This window comes from Cyprinodon tularosa, unplaced genomic scaffold (genome assembly GCF_016077235.1).
Source record: "Cyprinodon tularosa strain WSP-4 unplaced genomic scaffold, ASM1607723v1 ctg257, whole genome shotgun sequence".
Classification (NCBI taxonomy): Eukaryota; Metazoa; Chordata; class Actinopteri; order Cyprinodontiformes; family Cyprinodontidae; genus Cyprinodon; species Cyprinodon tularosa.
In genome coordinates this window covers 549,370-577,084 of record NW_024038953.1, presented here as the reverse complement: position 1 = coordinate 577,084, position 27,715 = coordinate 549,370, and the positions used below count along the sequence as shown (strand labels likewise).

The 27,715-nt window shown below is 38.3% G+C and overlaps 1 protein-coding gene across 1 annotated transcript; it reads left to right on the top strand.

The window, feature by feature from the left end:
- The first annotated feature begins 5,090 nt into the window (after positions 1-5,090).
- Positions 5,091-25,770, top strand: ppp1r13l (protein phosphatase 1, regulatory subunit 13 like). Its single transcript, XM_038288496.1, has 13 exons — positions 5,091-5,291; positions 11,836-11,895; positions 12,009-12,130; positions 13,964-14,564; positions 14,647-14,739; positions 14,854-14,942; positions 16,024-16,408; positions 16,508-16,971; positions 17,243-17,371; positions 18,851-18,984; positions 19,082-19,248; positions 24,790-24,983; positions 25,471-25,770. The coding sequence occupies exons 2-13, from the start codon at positions 11,862-11,864 to the stop codon at positions 25,504-25,506; spliced, it is 2,448 nt and encodes an 815-aa protein (XP_038144424.1). The 5' UTR covers positions 5,091-5,291; positions 11,836-11,861; the 3' UTR covers positions 25,507-25,770.
- The last annotated feature ends 1,945 nt before the right edge of the window (positions 25,771-27,715 follow it).

The following is a 27,715-nucleotide window of genomic DNA, read 5'->3' as shown; positions in this document are numbered from 1 at the left end:
GATTTCTGAATTTTATTTTGGTTCAACTAAAACTATTTTTATTGTTAATAAGCTTCTTTAATTGTCACTGAATTTTTAGTTATATTTTAGACATTTTTATTTTATGTTTATCATTTAATATTTTTCTTTTTTGCCTGCTTTTTGCCTGTTCAGTCCTTTATTTCACACCTGGAAAAGATTCAAAGACACAAAGTTAATTTATACCTAAAGAGATGATCAGTGGCAGAATTTAGAAAACCAGGAAGAGAGATAAGGTCAGGCTTGATCTTGTGTGATCAGTGCATCTTGGCTTTATCGATTTAACAAAGGCCAAACCTGGCTCAGAAGATGCCACTATTCCAAACCATGTATTTAATCTGGATAATTCCTTGTCCTTGCCTTTTTTTCAATAGTCCATGGGAGAAATCATCAAATTGTAAAGATCTATAATAATAGGTAAAGTCTAATTGACAAGGGAAACAAATAAGATAACCATTCTATCCTGCTGAATCTGCTGTCTCAAATATTTCTGAGATATTTTGGTGTTGATTATTTGAGAAAACTTTGACCAGCTGTGAAGGAGCCTAGCAGATACATAGCTCTTGAACCAAAAACAATGTTTCTGCTTGAATCTGGACTGTGTTATATAGGCCTGTTTCAATAAGCTTCATCTAATCAGAACTTATGGCCCTTACTTTCTAAAACAGAGTGAAGCTGTGGTGTCATGCTGGCCCCATGTACTTCTTTACTATATTCTACTGGATGGATTCTTTGCTGGTCTGGGCCTGGGGGCCAGCAGACAAAATCAGAACCCGTTCCAGCAGGTCTAATCTTTAACTTCTGTGATGCATTATGTAACACCATTTAAAGTAAACATGCATTAAGAAGATTCTGCTGTGGTGCTGCAAGAAAACCGCTCTAAACCTTTCTGTGCGCTGGACACTGAAAGAATTATTAACCAGGGGTGTGTTCCTTAAATCACTGCTGTTTCCTGCTTTTTCCATACACCGTTTGTCCCTTGGACTACAACTTAAATAGTAGACCTTGATTTATGGTCATTGCTAGGTATTTAACTACACCAGTCTGACAAATGAGTTCAAATGAAGTCAAAAGCCATAGAGTATGTCAGAAAAATATATAACTAAGACTTGTTCTCCTCCACCCAGCCCCCATGCAGTGCTGAGCCTTAAGCCTACTGCTTGCAGCTGACATCCCTCTCTAATCTGTAGCATCAGACAGACAGGTAACATATCATTGTTTAGACACAAACACATAACCTACTCATTTAGTACCACTGATTTCAGAGCCATGTCCAGCTGTTAACTGATGTTTTTCAGGTTCCCTTTTATCAGATACAGTTGCAGGCAAATGGACAGAGAGATATAAGCCAAGAAACAAGTAAAACACAGGTTCACCTGTTCTATTCGACACTTTGCAATACTTTGCATTTATTTAAAAGAAAACTGATTAAAAAAAGAAATACACTCACCGGCCACTTTATAAGGTACACCTGTCCAACTGCTCGTTAACACTTAATTTCTAAGCAGCCAATCACATGGCGGCAACTCAGTGCATCTAGGCATGTAGACATGGTCAAGACAATCTCCTGCAGCTCAAACCGAGCATCAGTATGGGGAAGAAAGGTGATTTGAGTGACTTTGAACGTGGCATGATTGTTGGTGCCAGAAGGGCTGATCTGAGTATTTCAGAAACTGCTGATCACGCACAACCATCTCTAGGGTTTACAGAGAATGGTCCGAAAAAGAAAAAACATCCAGTGAGCGGCAGTTCTGTAGGCGGGAATGCCTTGTTGATGCCAGAGGTCAGAGGAGAATGGCCAGACTGGTTCGAGCTGATAGAAGGGCAACAGTGACTCAAATAACCACCCGTTACAACCAAGGTGGGCAGAAGAGCATCTCTGAACGCACAGTACGTCGAACTTTGAGGCAGATGGGCTACAGCAGCAGAAGACCACACCGGGTGCCACTCCTTTCAGCTAAGAACAGGAAACTGAGGCTACAATTTGCACAAGCTCATCGAAATTGGACAATAGAAGATTGGAAAAACGTTGCCTGGTCTGATGAGTCTCGATTTCTGCTGCGACATTCGGATGGTAGGGTCAGAATTTGGCGTCTACAACAAGAAAGCATGGATCCATCCTGCCTTGTATCAACGGTTCAGGCTGGTGGTGGTGGTGTCATGGTGTGGGGGATATTTTCTTGGCACTCTTTGGGCCCCTTGGTACCAATTGAGCATCGTTGCAACGCCACAGCCCACCTGAGTATTGTTGCTGACCATGTCCATCCCTTATGACCACAATGTACCCAACTTCTGATGGCTACTTTCAGCAGGATAATGCACCATGTCATAAAGCTGGAATCATCTCAGACTGGTTTCTTGAACATGACAATGAGTTCACTGTACTCAAATGGCCTCCACAGTCACCAGATCTCAATCCAATAGAGCATCTTTGGGTTGTGGTGGAACGGGAGATTCGCATCATGGATGTGCAGCCGACAAATCTGCGGCAACTGTGTGATGCCATCATGTCAATATGGACCAAACTCCCTGAGGAATGCTTCCAGCACCTTGTTGAATCTATGCCACGGATAATTGAGGCAGTTCTGAAGGCAAAAGGGGGTCCAACCCGTTACTAACCTGGGGTACCTAATAAAGTGGCCGGTGAGTGTATGTCAAAAGTTATAAACGAACCAGGGCCATCAAGTGGTAGAACTGTGACACTGCAGGACATTTTCATATGAAATAATAAATATTAACATTTTCATCGCAAAGGTTTGCCAACAAACACTGACTCAAGGATTTAATGAAAATAACGATACAGTAACAGAACAGATACACAAAGAAAGCACCCAGTGACAAACAAGAGACAGTCAAGGGCTTAAATAACATTGAGAATAGGTGCAAACAAAAGACCAACTAAGGAGACACAGTTAATATCTAATGGCTCTGGCTGAGGGAAATAATTAACAGGGACTTCTGGGAGAAAACACATAGAAGAAGCTAGCAGAACCTATCTAATAATACAGAATTAAAAACAGATAGAAAACAATGCATGATTTAAAGGCAACACTAAAAGATACAGGTGAAAAAAAAAAAAAAAAAAAAAAAACAGCTGGCATTTTGGAACCATAAGTAAATGAAGCAAACCCCAAATGGAAAAATAGCAGAACCTTCCCTCCAGTGTAACCTAGGTTTCATCGACCACATTTAAGTGGTTTCTAAGACATCCCTCTTTCACATGAATTACATAAAATAAGAGAGATTCTGTATTGAGTGGTAAAATGTAGAGAAAAAAGCTCCTCAGATTACAACAGTAAAGAGACTCTTCAATATTTTACTGAATTAGAAACACAAAGTGACAGAAAAGCAATGGTTGTCAAAAAATACATGTTTTTTTATTTTTCTTACATTGATTCATTAATACAAAAAATGAGGTTGGTCTGCTGATGGGAAAGTGCAGCAAAGTGATTTTTCATTACCGAACTGAATTTGAAAACATTAGTAATCAAAGCACAATGATTACAATAAATAACCAAAAATGACACATGAAGTAGATCAATTTCTAACACAGTTTAATTTCTAACACTGTTTTCTTAGTGCAAAGAAAGGTCCAGCAGCTCATGGGACTGAGCAGTGAGTTAACTCCCCACAAATAAGGTCAATTTGAATTGCTAGGATAAAAAACTGTCATGTTTATTCAAAAACATATGTTTTGACTTAACATTTTGTATGAGCAAGGCAAAGTTCATGAATAGCTAACATAATGATTTTTGAAATAAATTAAATTAATAAAAAAAAATACAAGGGATAAATGATGAAAGCGTTTGTTTAACTGGGTATTAATTCAGGTATTTAGGGTTAATTTAACTTTTAGAAGTGACTACGTCGAAGGTGGGGCACATTATTTAGTTATCACGATCCTCTTCTGCAAACCTGCTCCCAGTTATTGTCTCTCTTAAGACTAACATTAAAGCTCTCCTTCTGTTAAAGCTTTCAGTTTGAACGTCTGAGGTTACCCTGATATATCTCACTTAGCCTGCTATTTGTGGACACACTGAGCATTTCTTTATTGTCTAATTTCTTAAGATACACAAAATTACTAAAGCCATTAGTTTCATTTTATCACATGAGCATAACATAAAACTTTAACCTTTGGCCCTGAGTAAGCAGTGACAGGAAAAGGACTGCCAAAGATCAAATGAGTCAGAGAGGAAAAAATGTTTCTGCTTGTTCACTTTCTCAATCATGTGAGGACATCTCTACTTTGTTTAATCACTTCCTTTTAAGGGCTGTTAAAAAGTATCTGATGCCCTGTTGCCACCATTTTCTCAGAATACTTGGCTTTTAAATACCTAATTTTGACTCTGCATTTGACAACCAATGCAAGTGTCTTCATATAATTATTCATCCATCCATCCATCCATCCATCCATCCATCCATCCATCCATCCATCCATCCATCCATCATCAAAAATTGCAACAATGTGAAAGAAAACAAATACATACGGCTTGATGCTAACATGTTTGTTAGCTGTCAGAATTCTGAGATTAAAAATCAGAATTCTGCAATTAAAGTCAGAAGAATTCTGAAATTATTATTAGATTAAAGTTGGAATTCTGAGAAAAAAAGTCTAAATTCTGAGATTAAAGTCAGAATTCTGACTTTTTCACTACTGAAATAATATTTAAAATGAACTTTTTTATTATTTTTTTCAGTGGCCCTAATCCTCTTCTGTACAAGAAAGATGACGTGTGTTGGGAATGATTACTATATAAACAATCCAACTGCAAACAAGTTTAAATTACGAAATCTAACTTCAAATGTATCTTTGGAATATTACCATAATCTTTCACTTTGATCAGTGATTTTGCACAATGTTTATCTATGAAAAAATATGTTGTCCAGTAGCTCTACAGAGAGTTGAGGCAGTGCAGTGTTTTTTTTTTTATGAATTACAGTTAAACAGTTATGCAAAGGTTTCCAGAAGGGAAGTATCGATGATGATAGAAAGCACCAATGAAAGCCAGGCAGCCTCACCTGGGCCAGCTGCGACAGGAACACCTGGATCCGGTTACTGAGGCGCACCAGAGGCCAGCAGAGGGGGTTGGACTCTGCGCCTAAACAACTCCAGTCTGTGCGCAGCAATGACTGCATGTCTGGAGCCTCTACAGCGAGGAACGGTTAAAGGCTGAACGAGCCTATTTCAGGAAGACGCGAAGCTTTGGACGGAGCTCAGATTTCCTCAGAGACTGGAACAAAAGAAAAGGAGCGTTTCTTTCTGGAGCTTTAAGGTAGGAACGCATTTCACTTTCTTACGCAGCGAATGAAAACCACACACATCTGCGCAAACAATACTTAAATAAGGAAACATGATCTCTATTTAATCGATTGGGTCTTTTATGTAGTTCTCTTTTCAGCATAACTGTTTGGTGTTTCTTATATAATCTTTTTAGTTCTTAATGGTTTTCTCACTCTTTGTGAGGGATCTTGTTCGTTAGGAGGAGCTTGATCCTTCATGGGAATCGGATTTTACAAACACAGGCAACTATTTCTCAGTTTTAAACCAAAAAAAAAAAAAAAATTAATACAGGCCCAGACAGAAATAATGAGACTCGCAGCCCTGGAGCAGCTACTGATTTATGCATCCCCCCCCCCCCCCCCTTTTTTTTTTTAGATAAATTTTTTTGTGTGTGTGTTTCTGTATTTTTTTTCTTTTTATTTTTTTTATTTTTTTTTTTTACTTTTGCAGTTTCTAATGTTGCTTTTATGTGTGTTATTTATTTTATTTTTTTGGTCTGCTTGAAATCCCCTAAACATTCCTGTCAGAGCAGGATTTAAATGGAAGTTTTCCAACATCTTCCTTTGAAATCGCCTCGTTGCCAAGAACCAGCTGGGCTGCATTGTGAAGCACTTGTTGCAACCTGCTGGTAAACAAATCACATAAAAAAAAAACAGCCGCTATCACAACCATTGCCATTAAGTTCATGCATGTGCAAACATGCACGCTGGCAGATATTGGCGTTTTCTTGGAATTAAAAGGGCAACGCTTTTCCTACCGCAGCTTGTGCATGACACACTGCAAGCGGCATACATGGCAGATTGACTCATAACGATGTCATTATGTTGTTGAGAGCTGCGAGATTCCTCCAGAGTCACATGCTGTTCTTAACAGACCCAAGAGGTGAGATGGGAAAAGTGGCAAACAATGTGACCTGTCAGAGGAGCCAACATAGAGGAGCCATGAACGTTTTGACATCATACCAAACAACTAAATCACTTCCATAGTTTATGTTTGCTTGTGTTTATAGATTTCGTTTTTTTTATTCATAGCTTGAGAGGATCACTCCACCTCTATTGTTTGAAAGCTTTTGAAATCAGGTTTGTAGTCATGAATATGATCTGTGTGAGAATTTCTACCGCTAAGTAGGTCGAGTTATTAAAGGTATAAAAAGGAATTTGGGTGGAGATCTTTTGTGTGCTTCTGAGGAGCTGGTGAGGTGGACATACTTGTCTGAAAGAAGGATTAATTCTTAAGAAACGTTAATTGTTTGCTTGTAATTTTATCAGTAATACTCTAATTTTAGCCCATAAAGGAATATTTTTATACCCTCACATAAAGCAGAGGTAATTCATACCACTTTGATTTCAGCTACAAACCTCCAGTTTATTTTGTTTGATTTTTATTTGAAAGTCCAACAAAATGTTGTGCATGTTTGTGAAGAGGGAGGAAAACATGTGGCGTTATTTACCACTCTTTACTCGAATAAGTAAAGACGCAATTTAGTGCAACTAATTTCCATAAGCAGTCTCTTAAATTGTTGATGGTGTCAAGCTGGTATATTTGATACCTGTAAAAAGACAGCAGACTTTTCAGAGAAAGCGACCGTTCAAACATATCCCGTCCACTCCACAAATTCATGGAAAGTTTCAACAAGAGAGGAGGGATGATGGTTTATGTACTCACTGATGTACTCTTGCAAATAAAAGAGAGAAGATGCGCACAAAACCTGTCGCTCAGATTCAAACCCAGGGCTTTCTTTCTGCAAGGCAGCAGAGCTAATAACTGCTCCACTGAGCAAGCTAATGCAAACATTTACTTGTTCCTGTCAAAGTAATAGCTTATACCCAATTAAGAGTCTGTGGCAGTGCTTAAATACTGATGTGTTGAGAAATATCAGCTGTGCTGCTGCCATCAGCGGCTTTTTTTTTATAGATGCTGGAGATCTGCCTGTTTCTGTGACTAACTGGATGTGCTCTATTTCATCCTCTGACATGGAAACTGGCTTGGAGCTCGTCTGTCTGGCTGGGTGTTTCCTGATCTGATATGCCTGTGGAATTGGATGATAGTTTCTATGTCTGCTTCTGTCTCCTTGAATCCCAGTCCGCCTCGGCAGATGAACGCTCACCCTAAGCCTGGTTCTGCTGGAGGTTTCTTCCCGTTAAAAGGGAGTTTTTCCTCTCTACTGTCGCTACAAGAATGCCTGGTGTGAGAGATTGCCTTCCAGTCAATGAGTCGGTGCAATCAAATGGTTTTCCTTAGATAGAAAACTTTGAATTAATCTGACTGTATGATCTGTTTGAATTGTGAAATGCCTTGAGATGACTTTTGTGGTGAATTGGTATTATATAGATAAACTGAATTGAATGTCCCACATGTTTTCATCCATTGTGATGAAGGCATTAACTAGCTTGCAAAGCTAGATAGTCAAAATTTCTGTCTCCAGATATGCCAAGTTGATGCGAACACAACACTAAAGGTGTTAATAAAGAGGCTGATTATAGTAATATGCACCAAAATATTAAGATTTTCATTTATTTCTCAAAAACACCACCCTTTTACTTTATGGGTATTCATGTATTTTTGTTGATCGTTCACATAAAAAACAAAGTAGGCATTTAAGTTTTGTTTTAAAATGTGCTAAAATATAAAGCTGTTCAGTCAGTAGGACTACTGCTAGGAAGAACCTTAAGGCTGTGTAAACATTACATCAGATGTTCTCATTCTTGCATTGACCTAACTTGTATTTTATATCCTCTCAGCCTGTGTGAAAGCTGTTCAGATTTAATTACAAACCAAGCATTATGTTATTGCCAGCTAAGTCAAGGACATTTAATCAGGTAGTGTGATTCTTCTAGTTTGTTGCGTTTTAGTGATCCTCTGCAGGTTTAGTGTAGACTGAATACAAAAATGGAAGAAACACAAAGTAAGAATCAGTTTCCTTTCATCCTCCCTTATCTGTTAACATTTCTGCTGTGACAATGGCAGAGAGGTCAGGAGAAAGGCTTTACAGGAGGCACTAAACAGAGAAGCAGGACATTGAGGAAATGAATGAATGCCTGGAGGGGAAATAAGGTTTCACATGAAGGTGGGTTCAGGAATTTTTGGATTAGGAAGAGAATAGGAAAGATAAGGTACTACGTGCAAAGTTGTCACACACACCCTTACAGTAATTAATTTTTCATATTTTTATATATTTATTTTTGCTCTCCAGAGTTTTCCTTATACATTGAAAAAGTATTTTTATACAAATGCAAAAGTTCCAAGGTTTTTCACATAGGTTTTTTCCGAGTCAGAACTAATCTATGTTTTCATCTTGTGGTTTTCCTCTTGGCTTCCCCACTCATTTGTCATGAGTTAAACCTATAAAACCAAACGATATTGAAATTTAATTACAGAAAAGGAACAGGGAAGAAAGCCCATTATGAGGTTTTCATTTCCAGACATTGAAATTCTGTGGCAGTCCAAAATTAAAAGACTTCATTGCAGGACTGGTGGCTCTGAATGATATGTTCAGACTTCCCTGTGTGTGTCGTTATGAATCCCTAGCAGGAACTGAAAAACAAGCTGTTCTTTTTGTTTTGCTTTAATCAGACATAATAACATGTTGCACAATGGTACAACACAGATTCCCAAGAATTAGAATAGAACGGATAGGGAGCAAGGTGTCGTGTCATCATAACCCCAAAATACCAGTGGAGGCAACCCATGATGTGACAGAAGATGGTTCAGAAACAAATGTCTTACATATATTTCTGTGAGTTTAGACTTAATTTGAACGCATACAGAAGCTGAACATGCTTTAGTAGATTTACAGAAAGGTAAAGTGGTGTTTTAGTGCAGACTAGCTGTGTTCAAGTAATACAAACGGCGACTGTTTAGCAAGCAGGGGAAAGGTTCAGTGAATGATTTGCAGGGAGGCGTTTAACGCTGACCTTTGTTTGTCAGTGAGAGTCTTACTGCATGAGCTGTCCCTGAAAGAGATAACAGTTGGAGGCTGGATTTTAGGAAAGTGCCTCATAGGGAGGAGAGATGTGGAATGTTAGTCTGCAAACAAGCCTGACGGAGGCATGGTGAGTCCTTCCCACACTCCAAAAATGTGGGTGTAGCTTCCACACACAGTGAACTGCTGTTTATAGCTGGTTTTCTAGTAGACTCTTTATCGTTGTTGTTGTTGTTGTTTTTCTTTTCTGTTCGTTTTTAATCCTGCAAAACTACAAGTCTTCATCTAACAGCTATTGTTTGCGCCAAACTATTGATTTAAATGACATGTGCAAATGTTTGGTGTTTTCTGCGGTATTTTTAGATTAAACACAACCTATGGGAACAAACAAGGTCTCCACAAACAAGGTACCCCTCTAAATTTGATGCCACTACCAAAATCCCTTTATAATAGATATTCTGTTGTGACATTAATTCAATAAAAGGTCAAATATCTCATCTCTTCCTTTTTTGTTGGGAAAATTTCCCTCTCGCCATGCAAGAGACTCAGACCTACCACAACGTTTGCCTAAATGATTAAAACAGGATGCATACTATAATTCATTGGAAGCACTTTTTACAATACTTTATAAAGTTGCTAAGGTCTTTAGTTATCTTTAAATAATGACTTGACTGGGACTATAAATACTACATGACGCAGAAGCACATCTCTCTTAAGTTACTCCTCAATAAAGAAAAGATGGGAAAACATTCCGTTTAATGAAGGTGTTGATCATACAGGAGTGCCAATAATCGTGCAGAGCTTAGCAAAACACTGGCTGATCCTTTTTATAGTGTTTTAATGCCTGAATTATTCATAGATCAGGCTGAGCTCAGCGTTTTGTCATGGGGTGAGTAAGGGTAGGATATGTCCTGTGAACTCATTGTCATGTTATAGAAACCATTTTGAAATAATCAAAGCTTTGTGACAGAGTATTATCTTAGTTGGAGTGGCCTTTAGAAGATGGCTGCACTGTAGTCTGAAAGGGATGGGCACGATGCTGGGCAACAGCAGTCAAGTAGGCTGTGGCATTTAGATAATGCTTGGTTGGCATTAAGAGGCCCAGCATGTGAGAAGAAAATACCCCTCGCTACCAGCCTGAACAGGAGGTAGGGTGGATATTTGACAGGGTTCCTCTTTTCTGGTCCTCAAGGTCCGGTCTCCTGCACCTTTTTAGGTGTATCTTTGCTTCCACACTCCTGGATTACCTCCCCAGAGTGTAGTCAAGTTCTCTTAAGTCCTGCTAATGACTCGAAACGTCTAAAAGGTGCATCAAGAAAATGAACTGAGCAACCTTGATCTATGTCCTTGTGTTGTCTGCACCAAGTTTTGGCCCATCTGTTTAAACTTTGCAACTGAAATCAAAGGTTCCACAAATCAACCTCGTCATTATTTTTCTTTTTTATCCGTTTGCTTTTGGTAATCTTCCAAATTGCAGTCTCATCTTACTGTTGTTGGCAGAAAGGAGTGTGCCTAGCCCATCTTTTTAAAGGTTCGACATGGTGCTCATCCCCAACGGTGGTGTTTTACATATCTAAGTCATAATGAAGGGTTATTAGAGGCAAAGCTGCCCTGTCTATGATCTTTAAACAATCTCCCTGTTGTCTTTTGTTCTCCTACCTCAATAGAGCATTTTCACCAAAGACGTAATATGTTTGAGCTTGAAAATCCCTCTGGAATACTAAAACCATACACATTGACATCTCTTAAATGTTCTTTTTTTAGCTTTCTTATGCCATGTTTGAACATTAGCCATGCATCTAAATGAAATGGAATTGCTGTCATATGATTGTTGATTTGGTATGTTTTAGTAAACAATTAGTAAGAGTGTCTCATAAAGTCGTAGAAAAGACTCGGTGCTGTAAGCCATCATGATATTGTTCTAATATGAATATGTAAAACTGCATATTCATGCCTCTCATTTTTTCTATATAGAACAAAATATGTTTGTTATCCACATAAATAATTTATGTACGTAGATAAATACCAATAGTGTTTTTTCCTCCATGCCAGTCTAGACAGACTCACATGCTTGCATCAGATTAGAGCATCTGTGATATTTAGTTGTCATCTGCACGATGAGCTGCATCCTCCACCTGTCTAGAGCTGACTATTAGACAGCCCAGTAATGCCTGAGGTTTTGCTGCGACATCTGCACCACTGACTAAACTATGAGTCAGGAAGATAAACAGACCAGTGAAACCAGCTACCATCATATTGTCCTGTCTTGTTTTTTTCACTCAAAACTGCAACGTCTACTGTGGGCGTTTGGGTTATATTAGCTTAGAGGCTGCAGGAGGTGACAGATCTGGGAGTGTACAGTAGATAAGAAAGGGAAGGGCTGAACACTGTAATTAAAAGATGAAGCAAGATGAATTGGTATTGTCAATGAAAGAATAAAAGACTAACTGAAAGAAAGTCACTTTAGAGGTGCAAACTGTTATTTTTCCTCTGCAGGAAATTAAAATAGAAGTAAATGCTCAATGACATTTGATGGTTAAAATATGCTTATGCGACTGAGATACGTGACTAAATCATGTGTTGTTGTGTGTTTTTTTTTTTTTTTTTTTTTCAGAAGGAGAGCCGTGCTGCCTCACAGCCATGAGCTCACAGACGAGTTTCGGGAACTTTTTGTGTGAGTTTCTATAAAAACCCTTTAATTTGCCCTTTGGGCTCAGCTGTGTGTTTGTGTACATTGTTGTGATTTCCTGCACTAATTGATTGTTTATTGATCTGGCTCATTTTCAGTCCAGGCCATAGACAATGACCTGAATGCCTCACTTGCAGTAGCAGATGAGCTATCCAAAGAATTTAACTCCATGCTGCAGGAGGCCTCCTCCAACGACAAAAACGCATCGTCTGAATCTAAGGTACAAAAACATCATAGCACAACACTTTTTGCTCAGTTGGAACACCCTGTACTGAGCTCACTCTACCCTCAGGGTTTTTCTTTAGAGGCATTTTTCTGTTTCTCTGTTTCTGAAGCTTATGTTTGCCTTGGGCTACCTGCTCATAATTCTAGATAAACAGGTTTGCATCAAATAAAAAAAGAAAAAAATATATATATATAAAATATATATTTAACCAACAAATGTTTCACAACCTACTGTCATCCACTTTTTGTCAAGACAGTTTATAACTAATTAAAGAATATTGGTGCATAATATCTTGATGTGTTTAGATGTTAGTGCAGTGTTTTCATGTGAACTTTCTTTTACATGTATCCTTATTATGCATCCTATATGTGGTGAAATAGACCAAAAGAAAAATTCAAAAAGAGCCAAAAGAATATGATTCTACCACTTCTGTACTTCTGTGCAGGAAAGACTTAGGCTTCAAAGCTTCCCCCTTCCTCCCTCATGTGTTATTACGGTCATGGTGAGCAAACATCCTTTTAGTTTTATTAGACCAAAAGGCACATCTCCAAAAATTAAAGTCTCTTCCTCAGTATAAATAATGTAACTTCCTTTGTTAAAGTTCCTGTTTTGATACCAGACTTGTTTATTGGTAGATGATGGTATTGTTACTAGCTTCAACCTGCCTTTAGTCAGCTTCTTCACAAGGTATATTGCTTTTTTTCTGTGGCTGATAATCACGTTTCACAATAAAACACATTTATGGGAAAAAGAACTCACCGCCCTATCTGCAGGAGGACTGGTTGTTCACACAAGGCTTATGTTTGTAGTAAATTTTTTGAGCAGGGTGCTCAGTGGCACAGTGGGTAGCACTGCTGCCTTGCAGCAAGAAAGTTCCGTTTCCCAGCCTGGGGTCTCGCTGCATTGAGTTAGCATGTTCTCCCTTTGACCCGGTTCTCTCCAGGTTCTCCGGCTCCCCCCCAACAGTCCAAAAACATTACTGTTAGGTTAATTGGAGTCTCTAAATTTTCTTTAGGTGTGAGTGTGCGTGTGAATGGTTGTTTTTCCTGTTTGTCTTGCCCTGCGATAGACTGGTGACCTGTCCAGGGTGAACCCCGCCTCTCACAAGTAGACAGCTGGAGATAGGCACCAGCAACCCTCGCGACGCCAGCAGGGAGAAAGAGTGACAGAAAAAGCATGGATGGATGTTTGAGCAGATGAACCCGGTACCTTAAGGGAACTGAATCACTGCATCCAGTGCATGAAGCAGATTTATGGAGGTCCACAATTCTCCTCCTGTTATCGTAGCTAAATAATTTTTCTGTGCCATTACACAAGGATGAGAGCAGTGGTAGCCTCAGAATACATTGATGCGTGCGCTTCCAAATACATCAGATGTTGCAAACTAACCTCTCAGAATCTTACAAAAACCATGACCTCATCATCTGGGCTTTCCAGATACTAATACTAATTCTTTAAAGAAACGTAAGAATTGTTTTTAAGGCAAATACTGGTTATTTTGACAACAGTCTATGGAAATTTAAATGGAAATTTTCTTGGAGCTGATTATGCTTTTTCTTCATGTATACAATAGAAATGACAAAAAGATATGAAATGTTCCAAAATTATAATTTTAAACATAAAAGAAATATTAACAAAGGAGGGGCAATCCATTCGCCACACATGATTTCAAGGCATGTCTTAAATAAAAATTAATATTCGCTGGCTGATTTATCAGTCTATTTAATAATAAAAAAAGAATGTCACCAACCCTGATTGGGACATTTTTTTATTTATAGTTAATATATTTTTGGTAAATTGATATCAGACCGCTTTCTTTTTCTTTAGACCAAGTCCATACACTCCAGAGGCAAACCTCAGTCATACGAGCCGTCCAGCACACCCTCCCCCACATATTCATCTATTAGCAGCAATGGCTCCTCCAGCTCCAAACCCTTCTCTCCAGGCTCTTCTCATTATACAAGTGATCTCAGCATCTCCAGCAACAGGAATGCTCCATCACCCCCTGTCATCTCCAACAGCCCCCACTCGTCTCCAAAGATGCACAGGTCGGTAAAACCCACGCATCAGCGATCTGGATCAGATGACTACATGCTTATGACGCACAGCCCCCAACAGTCACCCCACTTGCCCCGGTCCAGATCCCCTTCTGCATTTGATAGTAGACCACATGGCTATAACATTGACATGGAAAGAGCCCAATCGCATAGCCGAACACCCGGGTCTCTGGACCAGTCCTCTCACTTAGCCTCACATCAGATGCCCCAAAACCTGCTGAGTCCGTTTGACAACAACCAGATAAGCCGCAGGTCCCCTCAGCCAGATAGAGGATCAGCTCAAGGGTTTTTGAGATCTCCCTCTCCTCTGTCTTTAAACTCGCAAGGATCCAGCACCTTACCTCGAAATTTTACCCTATTCAATAAAACTGGTAGGTTGATTCTGTTTTTAGAAAGTTTTGTGTGCTTTCTTGTATTTCTTTGCAATATCACCTTTGATCTGTGTTTTGACAGAAGAGTCTCAAATGAGGCAGAAAAGTCCAGGAAAGTGGAACGAAACAGATCTGGATGTGTCATATGACAGGAAACCTCACAACACCTATGACAGTTAGTTGATTCATGCATTTTTGTTTTATTTGCTTTTTAAGGTTTTAATTAGAATTGCTTAATAGCTGGTCTTCTCCTGCGCCAACTTTAACATGCCATTTTTTTCCCCTACAGAGACAGATTGGCTCCGACCGTCTGTTCCAAACAGTAGCTGGCGGGAATCCAACCTTGATGGCCCTCCTTCTGCCTCCAGCCCTAAAAAGGTGGGAGGTTCTAACTACAATGTTCAGAACATCTGGTGAACCCTTCCGTGGAACTCGAACCCTTTTAACACTTCCTGGCTTTCTTGAATGTAATTCAAAAAGCTTTAGATGTAGCTTTAGTATACAAATAGGAACTGCTCCTAAATGTTCTTTGCACTCTGTGCAGAGGTGGTTTAATGCCAGATGGCAATGAAATGTGCAAGTATGACGCATTTAGTGTTGATTGACTTACTAAGCTAGAGTTGGTGATTTAAACAAACTATAATGCAGCCACCACCATTTCTGTTGTGTATTTTGTGATGTGCTGTTAGATTGTTAAGATCACAGCATTTTGCCTGTAGACCAAAAACTGTAAACATGACTTTTTTTTCCCATGCTTTTTAGCAACAAAACTGTTCCCTTTGCCACCTTTCTGTAACGGCCAAATTTGTGGTGTGTGTGACAAATGGTTATTTCTGGAGCTCTTCCAGTATTTCCATGCGCCTCTGTAATTAATATTCTCCTTGCCAGGCCTGTTATTCTGGGTGGAGATGCGTTTGGAAGTTTGCTGTTGTCCTGTAGTTTTTCTGTAAATGGGTTGAACAGAACTTTGCAAAATGTTCAAAGCCCAAGGTGTTATGTAAAGACCTAATTTGTGTTTTTTATTTATTTATTTTTTTTTTATCTAATTACTAAAATCCAAATTAAGTATTGTGAAAATGATGGAAAAGTTTAAAGCTCTAAACGGCACTATAGTGACTATAGGTACTAAAAATGTCTTTGAAAACACCAGCATTGATTATTTGAAGATGTCTAAGAGTTGGTTGAAAACTTACCGTCACATTTTTATGTGCCTAAGTTATATAAACCAAACTAAAACTACAGAACACATCAGCTATATACTGATTAATAAGTGTAGCTATCTACTACATAATAGCTTAGCCTAATTACCTAGACTAAAAATCTGATAATTAACCTAATTACAGTTGGGTAAAAATCTGATAATGTTTAAAAGCCTGACTGCTTTTCATATGCATATTTGCAAACCCTCTGGTCTAGAAGTAACAAGTGTTTCTTTTATTTTCTCTTTACTGCTTTACAGGATCATCGCTCTGTTGCCCAGCAGGGTTCCTACAGTTCTTTGCCTCGCACTGCTCGCATATCAGTTCCACCTGAAGCTCCGTCCTCAGGAAACTCCCCTTACAGCTTACAGCCCATCATTTCCCGTGTCAATATGCCCCCACAACACATCCAGCATCGCCAAAAAAGGCGTATACCAATCTCTGTCATCTTACGTCTCCAAAATCCTGAGTATGGGCAAATGTCAGCTCTCCAAAATCAAAGCCGGGAAGGACAAGGAGACATAGCACCTTACCGCCCACCTGATCCAGCTCATAGGAAAATGTTCCATCCAAACTTTCCATCTAACCATTACCATTCACAGCATTATCCACCTGAACTGAAACAGCCAGCTGTTTATAATGATGGTAAAATATGTTAAACACCTGAACATGTTTAGGCTCTGTATGAATTTAGAATTTCATAATCGTAATGATATAAATGTGCTTTTTACTCATTTTTTTTAGCATTACACCCCGGGGATATAGACGCCGAAATAGAGCGCCTGGACTACATGCATCAGAACCCTGCAAATTTGGAGAATTCATCCATGCCAGGGGGTGGAAATGAGATCGAACAGCCTGCTCCTCGGCCCCTGAGCCCCACAAGGCTTCAGCCGGTGGTGGCCCCTGAGGTCCAGAACCCTGAGTTCCCAGATCGGGAGGAACTGCTCCTCATCAGGTCTGAAATTCCCCGGCCACTGAAGAGACGAGGATCTGTGGACGTTTCTAAGGGCCTGAAGAAGGCCTCACATTACCAGCCGAACCAGTACAAAACCATCATCCATAAGATACTTCACAAAAAACAACACCGCCATAAGTCGGGAAAGGGTAGCGACAGCTCCTCTGATGGGGAGGAACCCGCCCTGCCTCCTGTCGCTCCACCCTCAAGTGGTTTCAAGTTGCTTGAACCTCGTGCTGAAGATGAAAAAGTAAGAACCTGGTTTTCAGTATTGCCAAAAGTAAAACACACTTAACTCCATTTACCTTTGGATGAAATCACATGTTCTGTACCATAAAAAAACTGTTTAGTTTTTTTTCACTCAACTCCAGATCATCAATTAAAATTTTATATGAGACAAAGATAAACTGAGTAAATGCAAAATGCAGTTTTCAAAGGATAAATTGATTTAACAAAAAAAAATAATAATAATTTATATACCGGTAAATAGAATATAAAAATATATTCCATTTTTCCTTCAGTACAATTCCATTCTGCGGAAACCTGGTCGGAAAAAATCAGGAAGACGAGCTCGGCTCCACCCGCTGGTCCTGCTGCTGGATGCAGCGCTGATGGGGGAACTGGACACAGTGATTCGAGCCGTGAAAGAGGTAATTATGTGACGTTATAATGTTGTGCTTAAATAAAATTGGTTAACCTAAACCAGAAAAAAGTTCCAGTGCTCTGCAAAATAAAACACAGACTTGAATCTTTTTGATTTTTATTTATTGATAGACAGATTTGGAGGTAAAACCAAACCATTGTTACTAACAATTCATGTCTTGATATTAGGCTTAATTTGATAAAGCGTCATGAAGAGTTTAAACTCTGTGAGGCAGAAAATCTGGTTCAAAAACTGCTCCCAAACACTTATCATTCAAAATAAAGTTTGATAGATTTCAACATTTTTCCTCTTAGAACTTAGCAACTCAATCCAAACCGATTAAAAACTTGATCAATGATGATGATGATTTAAAAAGTAAAGTTGGACTATGTGTAAATTCAGTGTGAAAATGGGCTTATGCAATGAACCACATGAATAGATAACTGGCCAAGGATTATTCTAAAAGCTTTCTGTAATTCTAAATCAACCAAATATGATGGTTTGTATGAGTCAGTGGTGTTCAGTATCACCACTGTCTGGAATGGTTTTTAGGTGTTTCCCAGGTTTTATATAAGTGTTTGAATGAATGGGTTACTATCAATCATCTGCAGATATAGATAAAATGCTGTCAAAGTATGAATTAAATAATTTCACAACATTTGAATCAGCAGAGACGCATCTAAAGCATGCAGGCCTCCCCCCACCCCATCTCATTTGATTGATGTGCAACGAAAAAACAATGGGAATTAAACCAATGTACCCAATCAAATAGTAGCGCAATTTAGATCTGTAATTAACATTAATTTATGTGTTTAGATTGGAGGTGAAAACCAGTCCTTCTTAAAAAAAAAACAAACAAATAAGATAAACATGCGGAAAGGAGCACTTAAACCCTGAGAGAGAGGCCCAGACATGCCTCTGCAGTGCTGAACTGGATTCAAAATGATTTGCATAAATCCAAAATACTGTTGTGATGTTGCTAACCGCGATAAGATCAGCTCAGATATGCCAGTGTATTGTTTAGTTCTAATGAAAACACTTTATTCACATTTGAGAATCAAAGCATTAATCTTGTGTATTCATAATAGCTGCAATGCCTGGTAGCATTCAGTCCCACACAAAAGCAGTCCCCAGGAGTATTTATTAGGAGTGAGATAAATCGAGCTGTTTTAAACTTTCACTGACTGATTGAAGTGTTGATTGAGGTGTTCTGGAATCCAGCTCTGGATTTGGACTCAAAGAAAAGTGCACGGATGTGACTTGCATAAAGTTATGCTAGGTATGCTCCCCAACCCCCTCCACGTTTCCTCTTGTTCACCCGAAGGACCAAAATATCAGCTTTAACCTTTATATAAGGGTCTATTATAGACATGCTAACATTTACCTTTGCTGTAGAGGGAGTAACTTTTTCAGTTTACAAGCTTTAAATGTAAAATCTTGTGTGGGTGTAAAGTAAGTTGAACTTTTTATTGAATCTCTTCCCTAGATTGGAGACCCCAGCCAGTCCAACGACGAAGGCATCACCGGCCTGCATAACGCCATCTGCGGGGGACATCACGAGGTGGCAGACTTCTTGGTTCGCACTGGCGTAAATGTCAGCGCACCAGACAGCCATGGCTGGTAAATGCCCACTCACGTTCTCGCCAGCGTCCTCCTCCATATTTCTCATGGTGTTTGCTCTTCTGAACATTGTGTGCCTTTTTTTTTTGGCTTGCAGGACTCCGCTACACTGCGCAGCCTCTTGTAACGACCGTGATATGTGCGAGTTTTTAGTGAGAAATGGAGCTGCTGTCATGGCCTTCACCCACAGAGACGGTGCAACCGCCTCCCAGAAGTGCGATCCCTTCCTTTTTGGATATGATGAGTGTGAGAGTTATCTAAAAGGTGAGGAGAATGTTGCCAGATGTTCAGCAGTGATTGCACACTCTTTATTAAAAAGCCCCCAAGCAATGTCAGAAAAATCTACTGTGCTCTTTCAATGTCAATTACATACTTCAACCTCAGTTTACCTTTTAGAGCTCTTTAAAAAAGAGATATACATTATTATATACATATACATTAGAAATATTTAATGTTGAAATGAGTCCAATGGAGTGATGAACAAACAATAAAACCTTTAAAACTCTTTTTCCTTACGATTGTATTTACCGTATACCTGTTAAATTACCATGCTTTATATGACTGCACAAACAAAGTTCAGTGTGTTTTGCTGTAATATTATTTAGTGTACCAGCACACAATGTTGAATAATTTCCAGGAGGGAGGAATATATGGTTTATGAAATGTGTTTAAAAAGCAAGTTTGGTCAATAAAACATCTCACAGATGATTGATTCAGTAAATCCCTACCCAACAGTGAAACATGGTGGTGGCAGCATCATCCTCTGGAGATTCTTTCTTTCAGCAGAGAAAGTGATGCAACTAGGAATCAATGGGAAGATAGAATACACCTCGGATTCTTACATTAAAATCCTTACCACTGGAAACAATAAGCATTTATAATTAAGTGCTTGAAGATATGAAATTATCACTTAAAAATGAACAAAACCAAATACTCTGGTTGTTGTTGCATTTTTCTGTATATTATTCCATCAATGGTTAACTGATGTGTATAGTGTTTATATTTTCAATGCTTTTACAAATCTTTGTGGGTCAGAAACCAAAATGATGGGCAACTTCTGAGTTAAACTCAATGAACAACAATCATGGAAAAAAACTATTCAAGGCTGAAATTTTTTTTTAACTTTGGATGGACAATGACCTTTCAACTAACCTAACACAACCAGTGCTACATGGGACTGGTCTAGATTGAACTAAAGAACCAAACGGACTTCAACCTTCTCTAGTTTGAAATGATGCATCTTTCAACAATTTCTGTCCACCAGTTGTCTTTGCAGACCCACTCGCATCAATGATGGTTAGAAATGATGTTTAAGATATTTGCAGAAAAAACCCAACTTGAAATACTTTAAGAAAAAAAAAACTCTCTAGAATAGTGTTTTTTGTCTTATCCTTATCAAATTTGATGTTGTAGCAGGTAAGACCTGTATTTATAACATCATTTGAATCTCAAGTTGATATTCAGGAAAGAGGAAATGGTCTATTTTTTTTGTTTTGTTTTTTTAGGAAATTGTGTCACGTGTTGATGTGACCTAGGGAGAGATCAACATAAATGAATGTGTAAATTCAGGCTGTTTGCTATAGAGACATCGCCCAATGAAAATGATCTTTTAAAAGTATTGACTCAGGCCTACTAAATGCAAACTTTGAGGTTTGCAGTTATAAAACAACTGGCAGGCCATGTATCTATTGCCTTCCATTTTATGCACCACTTTGTCTTTGTGTATTATATACACTTAAAGGCATAGTGGATGATGTTCTTTTTCTGGGTGAATCATCAAAATAAGTGGTCCTATAGAGTCTTTAAAAAAAAAATTGTGAAAATCCTTCACTATACCTTTAAACTAAATCTCTTGTGGTTGCAGTATGACAAAATGTAAAAAAACAAATGTAATTTTACAGTTGTAAAAAGATGAAAATACATTTTGATATAAAATATTTAAGAGTTCCAGTCACAATTTAAAGGCTAAATGAAATGAAATCTTTGAAAGGATTTCTGTGTTTCTTCCTCTTTGCAGCAGGAAATCATTAATATAAAGGAATTTAATTGGCAAAGGGCCATATGGAGGAACCCTAAATTGGACAGGATTCCTTAGATAGTTCCTCAGCAAGAGCTGTTTATCATCTAAATAAACACAATGACAAAGGATAACTCTGGGAAATATTTGTTACAACTACAGTATGGAGCTAATTTCTGAATGCGTGCACCATGGAAAGGAGGATGTACAACTGGAAGCTGTGAGCTCCTAATTAAAGAGGAATTTAGTCAGCAGAAAGTGCAAGTCAGGCTTTGTGATTTTCTATAGATATGCGCTCTAGACTTCAAAGGATTCTGATGGACATGACTGCAATTTTGCTGTGTAAACATTAAAGAAAGTAGGACAAAAAAAGGACAAATTATTAGAAGATATTTGCACGAGGAATAAGAACAAAGAAGTATCTGAATCTTACAAATGCTCTGTGATGTTAAATTACAATTAAACAGTCAAATTAAAGGTACACTATGCAAACGGTGTTGATTTTCCAGTGAGGCTCCCTCCAGAGGGCGAAAGTAAAAGTGCACTGTCGTAAATATGCACAGCTGTTCTCCTGGTTTCTCCGTCAAGCCAGGCGCGGTTGTTTTGAGCTTAGCAGCGAATGACTAACGCTGCGTTCACACTGGACGTAGCTGGCGCGACAGAAGCAGCGAGTTTACATGCAAAGTCAATGGTTGACGCGCGTCAAGGCGCAACAAAAGGTCCAGCGGCGCGTTTTGAGCACCAGGCGCAGCACGTCTGAGCAGCTGAAGCAGCGCGTCGGGTGCGTTTAACGCAGGGAGAGAGACACAGCGCTGATGATCTCTCCTCTTAAACAGTTTATTGACGCCTAAATTAACTTAAAATGTAGAAATCTGCCGGCAGAATATGCAGTTTGGATTATTTAGATGAAAAACACCTACCAGCTGCCGCGGTGAACCGCTGCTGATGAAGGGATCCATACTGTTGGCGCCCCGCTGGTATGTGGGGGTCTGAGCGGCTCCGACAGAAAAAATATTTAAGGCAGGATAATAATCTGAATGAACTGACTGCACTGATTACGTTTTCAGGTGTATTTTCTCACTTAAACACATATTAAAACTACTTTATTCCCACTGGTCACAGCAAATATAGCTGCAAGGCAGAGAAAGGATAGTGAAGCTCCGCCCAACGCGCCTCAGACACAGCCAGAGCAGCAAAGCTGCTTCAGCCACGAGTCAGAACTAACTGGTACAAGCAGCAAAAAGGAAGCAGCAGACGCGATTTTGCTGCTTTTGCTGCGTGAACGTAGCATAACTGCACAAAGATCGCCACTGTGCTAGCAACGAGAATGCTTTTAACTGGGGGCGTGTAGCAGTTCTCGCCGTAAAGCAAGACTGACTCTCACGAGACTTCTGAGCCTGTGGGTGCGGGTCTATGGGGCCAAAATGGTAGCTTTAATATTTGCAAATGTGTGTGGAGAGTTGTGTGTCTGTATCTCGATTTGTGTGTGTGCAGTGGGATTTGAAAATGTGTAAATAAATCTGTAAATGTGTGAGGAGATTTGTGTGTCTGTACAACAATCTGCAAATGTGTAAAACTACTTGTGTGTAATCCGTTTTGCAAATGTGTAAAAAATCCACAAATCTGTATTCAGATCTGCAAATGTGTACTGAGATTTGCAAATGTGTAAAAAATCCACAAATCTGTATTCAGATCTGCAAATGTGTACTGAGACTTGCAAATGTGTAAAAAATCCACAAATCTGTATTCAGATCTGCAAATGTGTACTGAGACTTGCAAATGTGTAGATCAATCTGTAAGCACACACAGAGACACTTGTGTCTGAAGTATTTTCGCTTCAAGACCCAGAAATACAGACAAATCATTGGTTACAAGTCAAGCGGTTTTTCGGTTGGCTCTCTTTACACACGTGATTTTTGCTACTCTTCTGCCGCGTGAGATGCACAAATGTGTAGAAGGATTTGTATGTGTATTTTCGCGATTTGTAACCCCTTGCGCAGGCTCGCAGGCTCACATGCTGCCCTGACCGCAGGCTCACAGGCTCACAGACAGCCTCTACCTTTTTTTTTCCTCCGCTGCGGGAGTTGACGTGACAAGGATGATATATTGATACCATTCAGTAAGGAAAAAATTTAATCTATTATTAAACAAAAGGTTACGGAAAGATGGCAGAAGCTGTGGGAAGAGCATAGAACTGGAAGTTGGCTTTATAGTATTCAAAGGAAAATTGGTGAAATGAGGAGAACGGAAAGGAATAAAAAAGATGTTATATCTAGATTAAGTTTCGGAAACACGGGGTTAAATGGAAACTTATTTAGAATGGGAACAGGAGGTTGTGGTTTTTGTTATCAAGGGGAGACGGTGGAGCATGTTTTGTTGTTTTGTTATAAATATTCTATGGAGAGAAGGGTTACAAGTAAATAAATTACAGTTAAATATACAAGATATTTTGGGGGGGGGAATCTACTTATGATTATTTTTGTAATTTGATAAACAATCCGGAAAAAACGAAATTGGTAGAAAGGATATAAGTTTATTTATGTAAATATTGTTAATATTTATTTTTATTTTTCAGTGGGAAAATACATAGCATCCCGATCCACACTCCACTGAAGTAGATGGTGGTAATGCACATCATAAAGTTGCTTGCCAACCACCATAAAACAGAAGCAGAAGAAGAAACAGTTTTACTAATGCAAACTATAGGAAAAATTAAAGAAATATACTTACAGAAAGCTGACGGGATTCCATTGCTCTCAACTTAGCAGGTACAACCCCTAGGACCCCAGTAACGTCACGTACTGTACAATACCGCCAACTGGTGGTATGTGGTTGTATGTGAAGCAAGTTGTGCTGAACTGCCGCAGCAGAGAGAGGCTGTCTGTGAGCCTGTGAGCCTGCGGTCAGGGCAGCATGCGAGCCTGCGCAAGGGGTTACAAATCGCGAAAATACACATACAAATCCTTCTACGCATTTGTGCATCTCACGCGGCAGAAGAGTAGCAAAAATCACGTGTGTAAAGAGAGCCAACCGAAAAACCGCTTGACTTGTAACCAATGATTTGTCTGTATTTCTGGGTCTTGAAGCGAAAATACTTCAGACACAAGTGTCTCTGTGTGTGCTTACAGATTGATCTACACATTTGCAAATCTCAGTACACATTTGCTGATCTGAATACAGATTTGTGGATTTTTTACACATTTGCAAATCTCAGTACACATTTGCAGATCTGAATACAGATTTGTGGATTTTTTACACATTTGCAAAACGGATTACACACAAGTAGTTTTACACATTTGCAGATTGTTGTACAGACACACAAATCTCCTCACACATTTACAGATTTATTTACACATTTTCAAATCCCACTGCACACACACAAATCGAGATACAGACACACAACTCTCCACACACATTTGCAAATATTAAAGCTACCATTTTGGCCCCATATGGGTCGGTGCTCCTGCAGTTGCAAGTGCAGTATTTCCCCCACAGACCACCAGGGCGGCCGAGAATACCTTTGTTCACCCCCTGGCATATTTATTTGTTTGTTTGATTGTTTGTTTATATATTGTTCTGTGACTTTAAGTGAAAAAAAAAACAACAAAAAAAAAAAAACCTTTGTTCAACCTGAAATGACTCATTTAATCATCCAAAACGTTATGGAACACATTAATTAACTGAAAAATGTTGCATAGTGTCCCTTTAAACAAATTATTTAAAAAACACCAAAATATCTTAACTGTTTTGTTATTTTATGTTTTGTCATATTTGCTTTCCCCAACCAGCCAAGGAGGAGTCCATGGGGGTGGACAACAATGGGGTCCTGTATGCTCTGTTCAGCTACCAGGCTCAAGCACCTGATGAGCTGAGCTTTAAGGAGGGAGACATGGTCACCATCCTGAAGAAGACAGAGGGGTCCGACTGGTGGTGGGCTTCCCTCTGTGGCAGGGAGGGCTTGGTTCCAAACAACTTCTTTGGGGTGAGTTGAATATTAATCAATCATTTATTTAGTTAAATAGGATATTTGTGCTGTCAGTTTTTTTTTTTTTTTGCATAATCAAAGGTGACATTTCAAAGCTACTCTGCAGAGAAGGAGTTATCAAACAGGTATATCTGAGTATAACTGAAAAGTTAATTGTAAGTTTTCATCGTCAACAAGTGAAACTCAATGATTCATAGATTTATTACACAGAATTATTTTAATTATATTATTACTTTCTGAACTCATGTTGAAATTTATATTTTTTAAATAATTTATTTTATTTAGATTGAAGTAGAATCTAGAGTGGAAAAGAAGTGTGTAGAGTTTTAGGAATGACAGCAATTTTGTTTCTCCTGAGTGAAAAGGAACTCGGATCAGAAAAAAATACCTAAATAATTTTACATGAGCCTAAAAAAGTTAAATGTAATCAATTTCTTCTATTTTCAAGCAGAACTAAAAGAAAGGTTTTCTATTTTTCTTGCAGCTTTTCCCAAAGGTTCGCCCCAAATCTATCTGTTAAGAGATCCTCTGAACATCCAGGGTGGTTCCTCCAGGAGTCCTTTCACCTTTACAATAATATTTATCTTCAATGTTAGACATTGCATTAGAACTTCATCTGACGTGCTTTAGAAAGCTCATGGTAAAAATCCAATGAGGACAAATTGTTACTCATGAAACTTGCATGAGGAAATATTTCTGGTGAAGCTTCATCCCTGTTCTTAATGTGACCACTTTGTCAAACTTTCCTAAGGATTCAAATCTGTCACCCTCCCTGTTGTTGACTCACCCTGTGGTTACATGTCACACTTTAACTGTTGATGTTCATTCAGCACTTAGCCCAGCATAGGAATGAACAAATCCACTGCCAGTCAGGTTTACACATGGTTCATCTCACTGCTGGAACAGTTCCCATCCAAGATTTATCAGAAAGTAAAATAAGGGAGTTTCAATTAGAAGTTTTCACATTACTTACCTGTATATAATTCAGATCTAAAAGTTTCAATATTAGACCAGAGTAGAGCTACTCTGTTAACTTTTATGACCACATTAATGACGCTAATGCTGAATGAATGTGACTTTACATAGTATTACAAGAACTCTAGTATATGACAACGTTCTGTCTTGCTTAAGTTTTTGCACAATCTTCTTTTGTTTTGTTTTTTTACATTTGGCTTTAAAAATGAATCATGTTGGGAGAGGAACGTAATGTAATGTAAGTGTTCCGACTTAGAGGATGTCTAATATGAGGGAATGCATATGTTTGTTGGGTGTAATGTTGGCCATTTATTATTTTCCTTCTGTGCTTTGTAATGCTAGTGAAATATTACCAAAAGTTGAATAACAAAACTAACTGTTTAAACATCCAGTGAATGCATGAAATCTCTTTTCAATAAAACCATCTGTTACAGTAACATGTTATCTACTAGTAATGATCCCAGTAATCCTGAAAAATGTATCATTTATTGCCAATATGTCACACAATGATACTCCAAGCTTATTTTGAATCAAATGCTCACAGGAGGAAAGGAATCTCATACTAAAAATAAAATAAAAAGAAAGCTATTTATTGTTGCCATCAATAAAAAAGGTAAATATGTCTCAACGGAATTCCTACAAAGTACTAAATTAATCTATTTAAAACATTTATAATTGGATTTTATATTTTAGCAGTTCATATCGGGTCAAAACTGATACAGTTCAATTAAAATTCAATTGGGAAATGTTTTATCAACCCTGAACGGGAAATAAGATATTATAACTCTACTACAACTTATTGGTAGATGTTAATAGGATCTCCTGTAGCTGTATATCTTGCAGAACTGAAAAGCGTTTAACTGACAGTCATCTGTCCAGGGTGTTCAGGGTTGTCCATGGCATTCTTTATTTTATCAATCCATTTTCTTTTTGAAGTAATCCATATGTGAAAACAGGTTTTAACCAATGAAGGAACTGAGCTAAAACTCAAAGAAAGGATTAAACTCTGAAGTATCAGATTAACAATGGTAGCAATGGCTCTATATTATTGTCCAAATATGAGGAGGCAGGGATCCCACAGCAATCTGATACTTCTAATTTTTTAGGTTGTGCTCGCCTTTATTTTGCATATTCATTTGATTAAACCAATATATATATATATATATATATATATATATATATATATATATATATATATATATATATATATATATATATATATATATATATATATATATATATATATATATAATTGGAATTATATTACAATGGAGGAATTATATTACAAATGCAATAAAATACAATATGGCACTTATTTATAAAGGTATTATCAAAGTATTCAAATCAAGATAACCTATATCTTGACCTCAACAAATACATTTCAAAAGTATCGCAGCAGCCTAATTACGGAAGAGGATTAGGGCCATTGGAAAAAAAAAAAGTTAACTGATGTTTAAATTGTATTTCAATTAGTATGGGAAAAAATTCTGACTGAATTCTGTCAATAAAAAAAAGTCTGAATTCTGAGAAAAAAGACAGAATTCTGAGATTAAAGTCAGAATTGTGAGAAAAAATAGTATTTTTTCCCATACTATACTGAAATAAAATAAAATAAAAATTAGTTAACTTTTTTTTTTCAGTGGCCCTAATCCTCTTCCGTAGCCTAATGGCTGACGGGTCACAGGGTCATAACACTGAAGCAATTTCAAAGCTGCACTTCTCACTTTCGCTCACCAGGTGGCGTTTAGTAGGAC

Coding starts and splice junctions, on each gene's coding strand:
- ppp1r13l (XM_038288496.1), top strand. CDS start 11,862: ATGAGCTCACAGACGAGTTTCGGGAACTTTTTGT. Junction 12,131..13,963: donor ACGCATCGTCTGAATCTAAG/GTACAAAAACAT, acceptor CTTTTTCTTTAG/ACCAAGTCCATACACTCCAG. Junction 18,985..19,081: donor GCACCAGACAGCCATGGCTG/GTAAATGCCCAC, acceptor TTTGGCTTGCAG/GACTCCGCTACACTGCGCAG.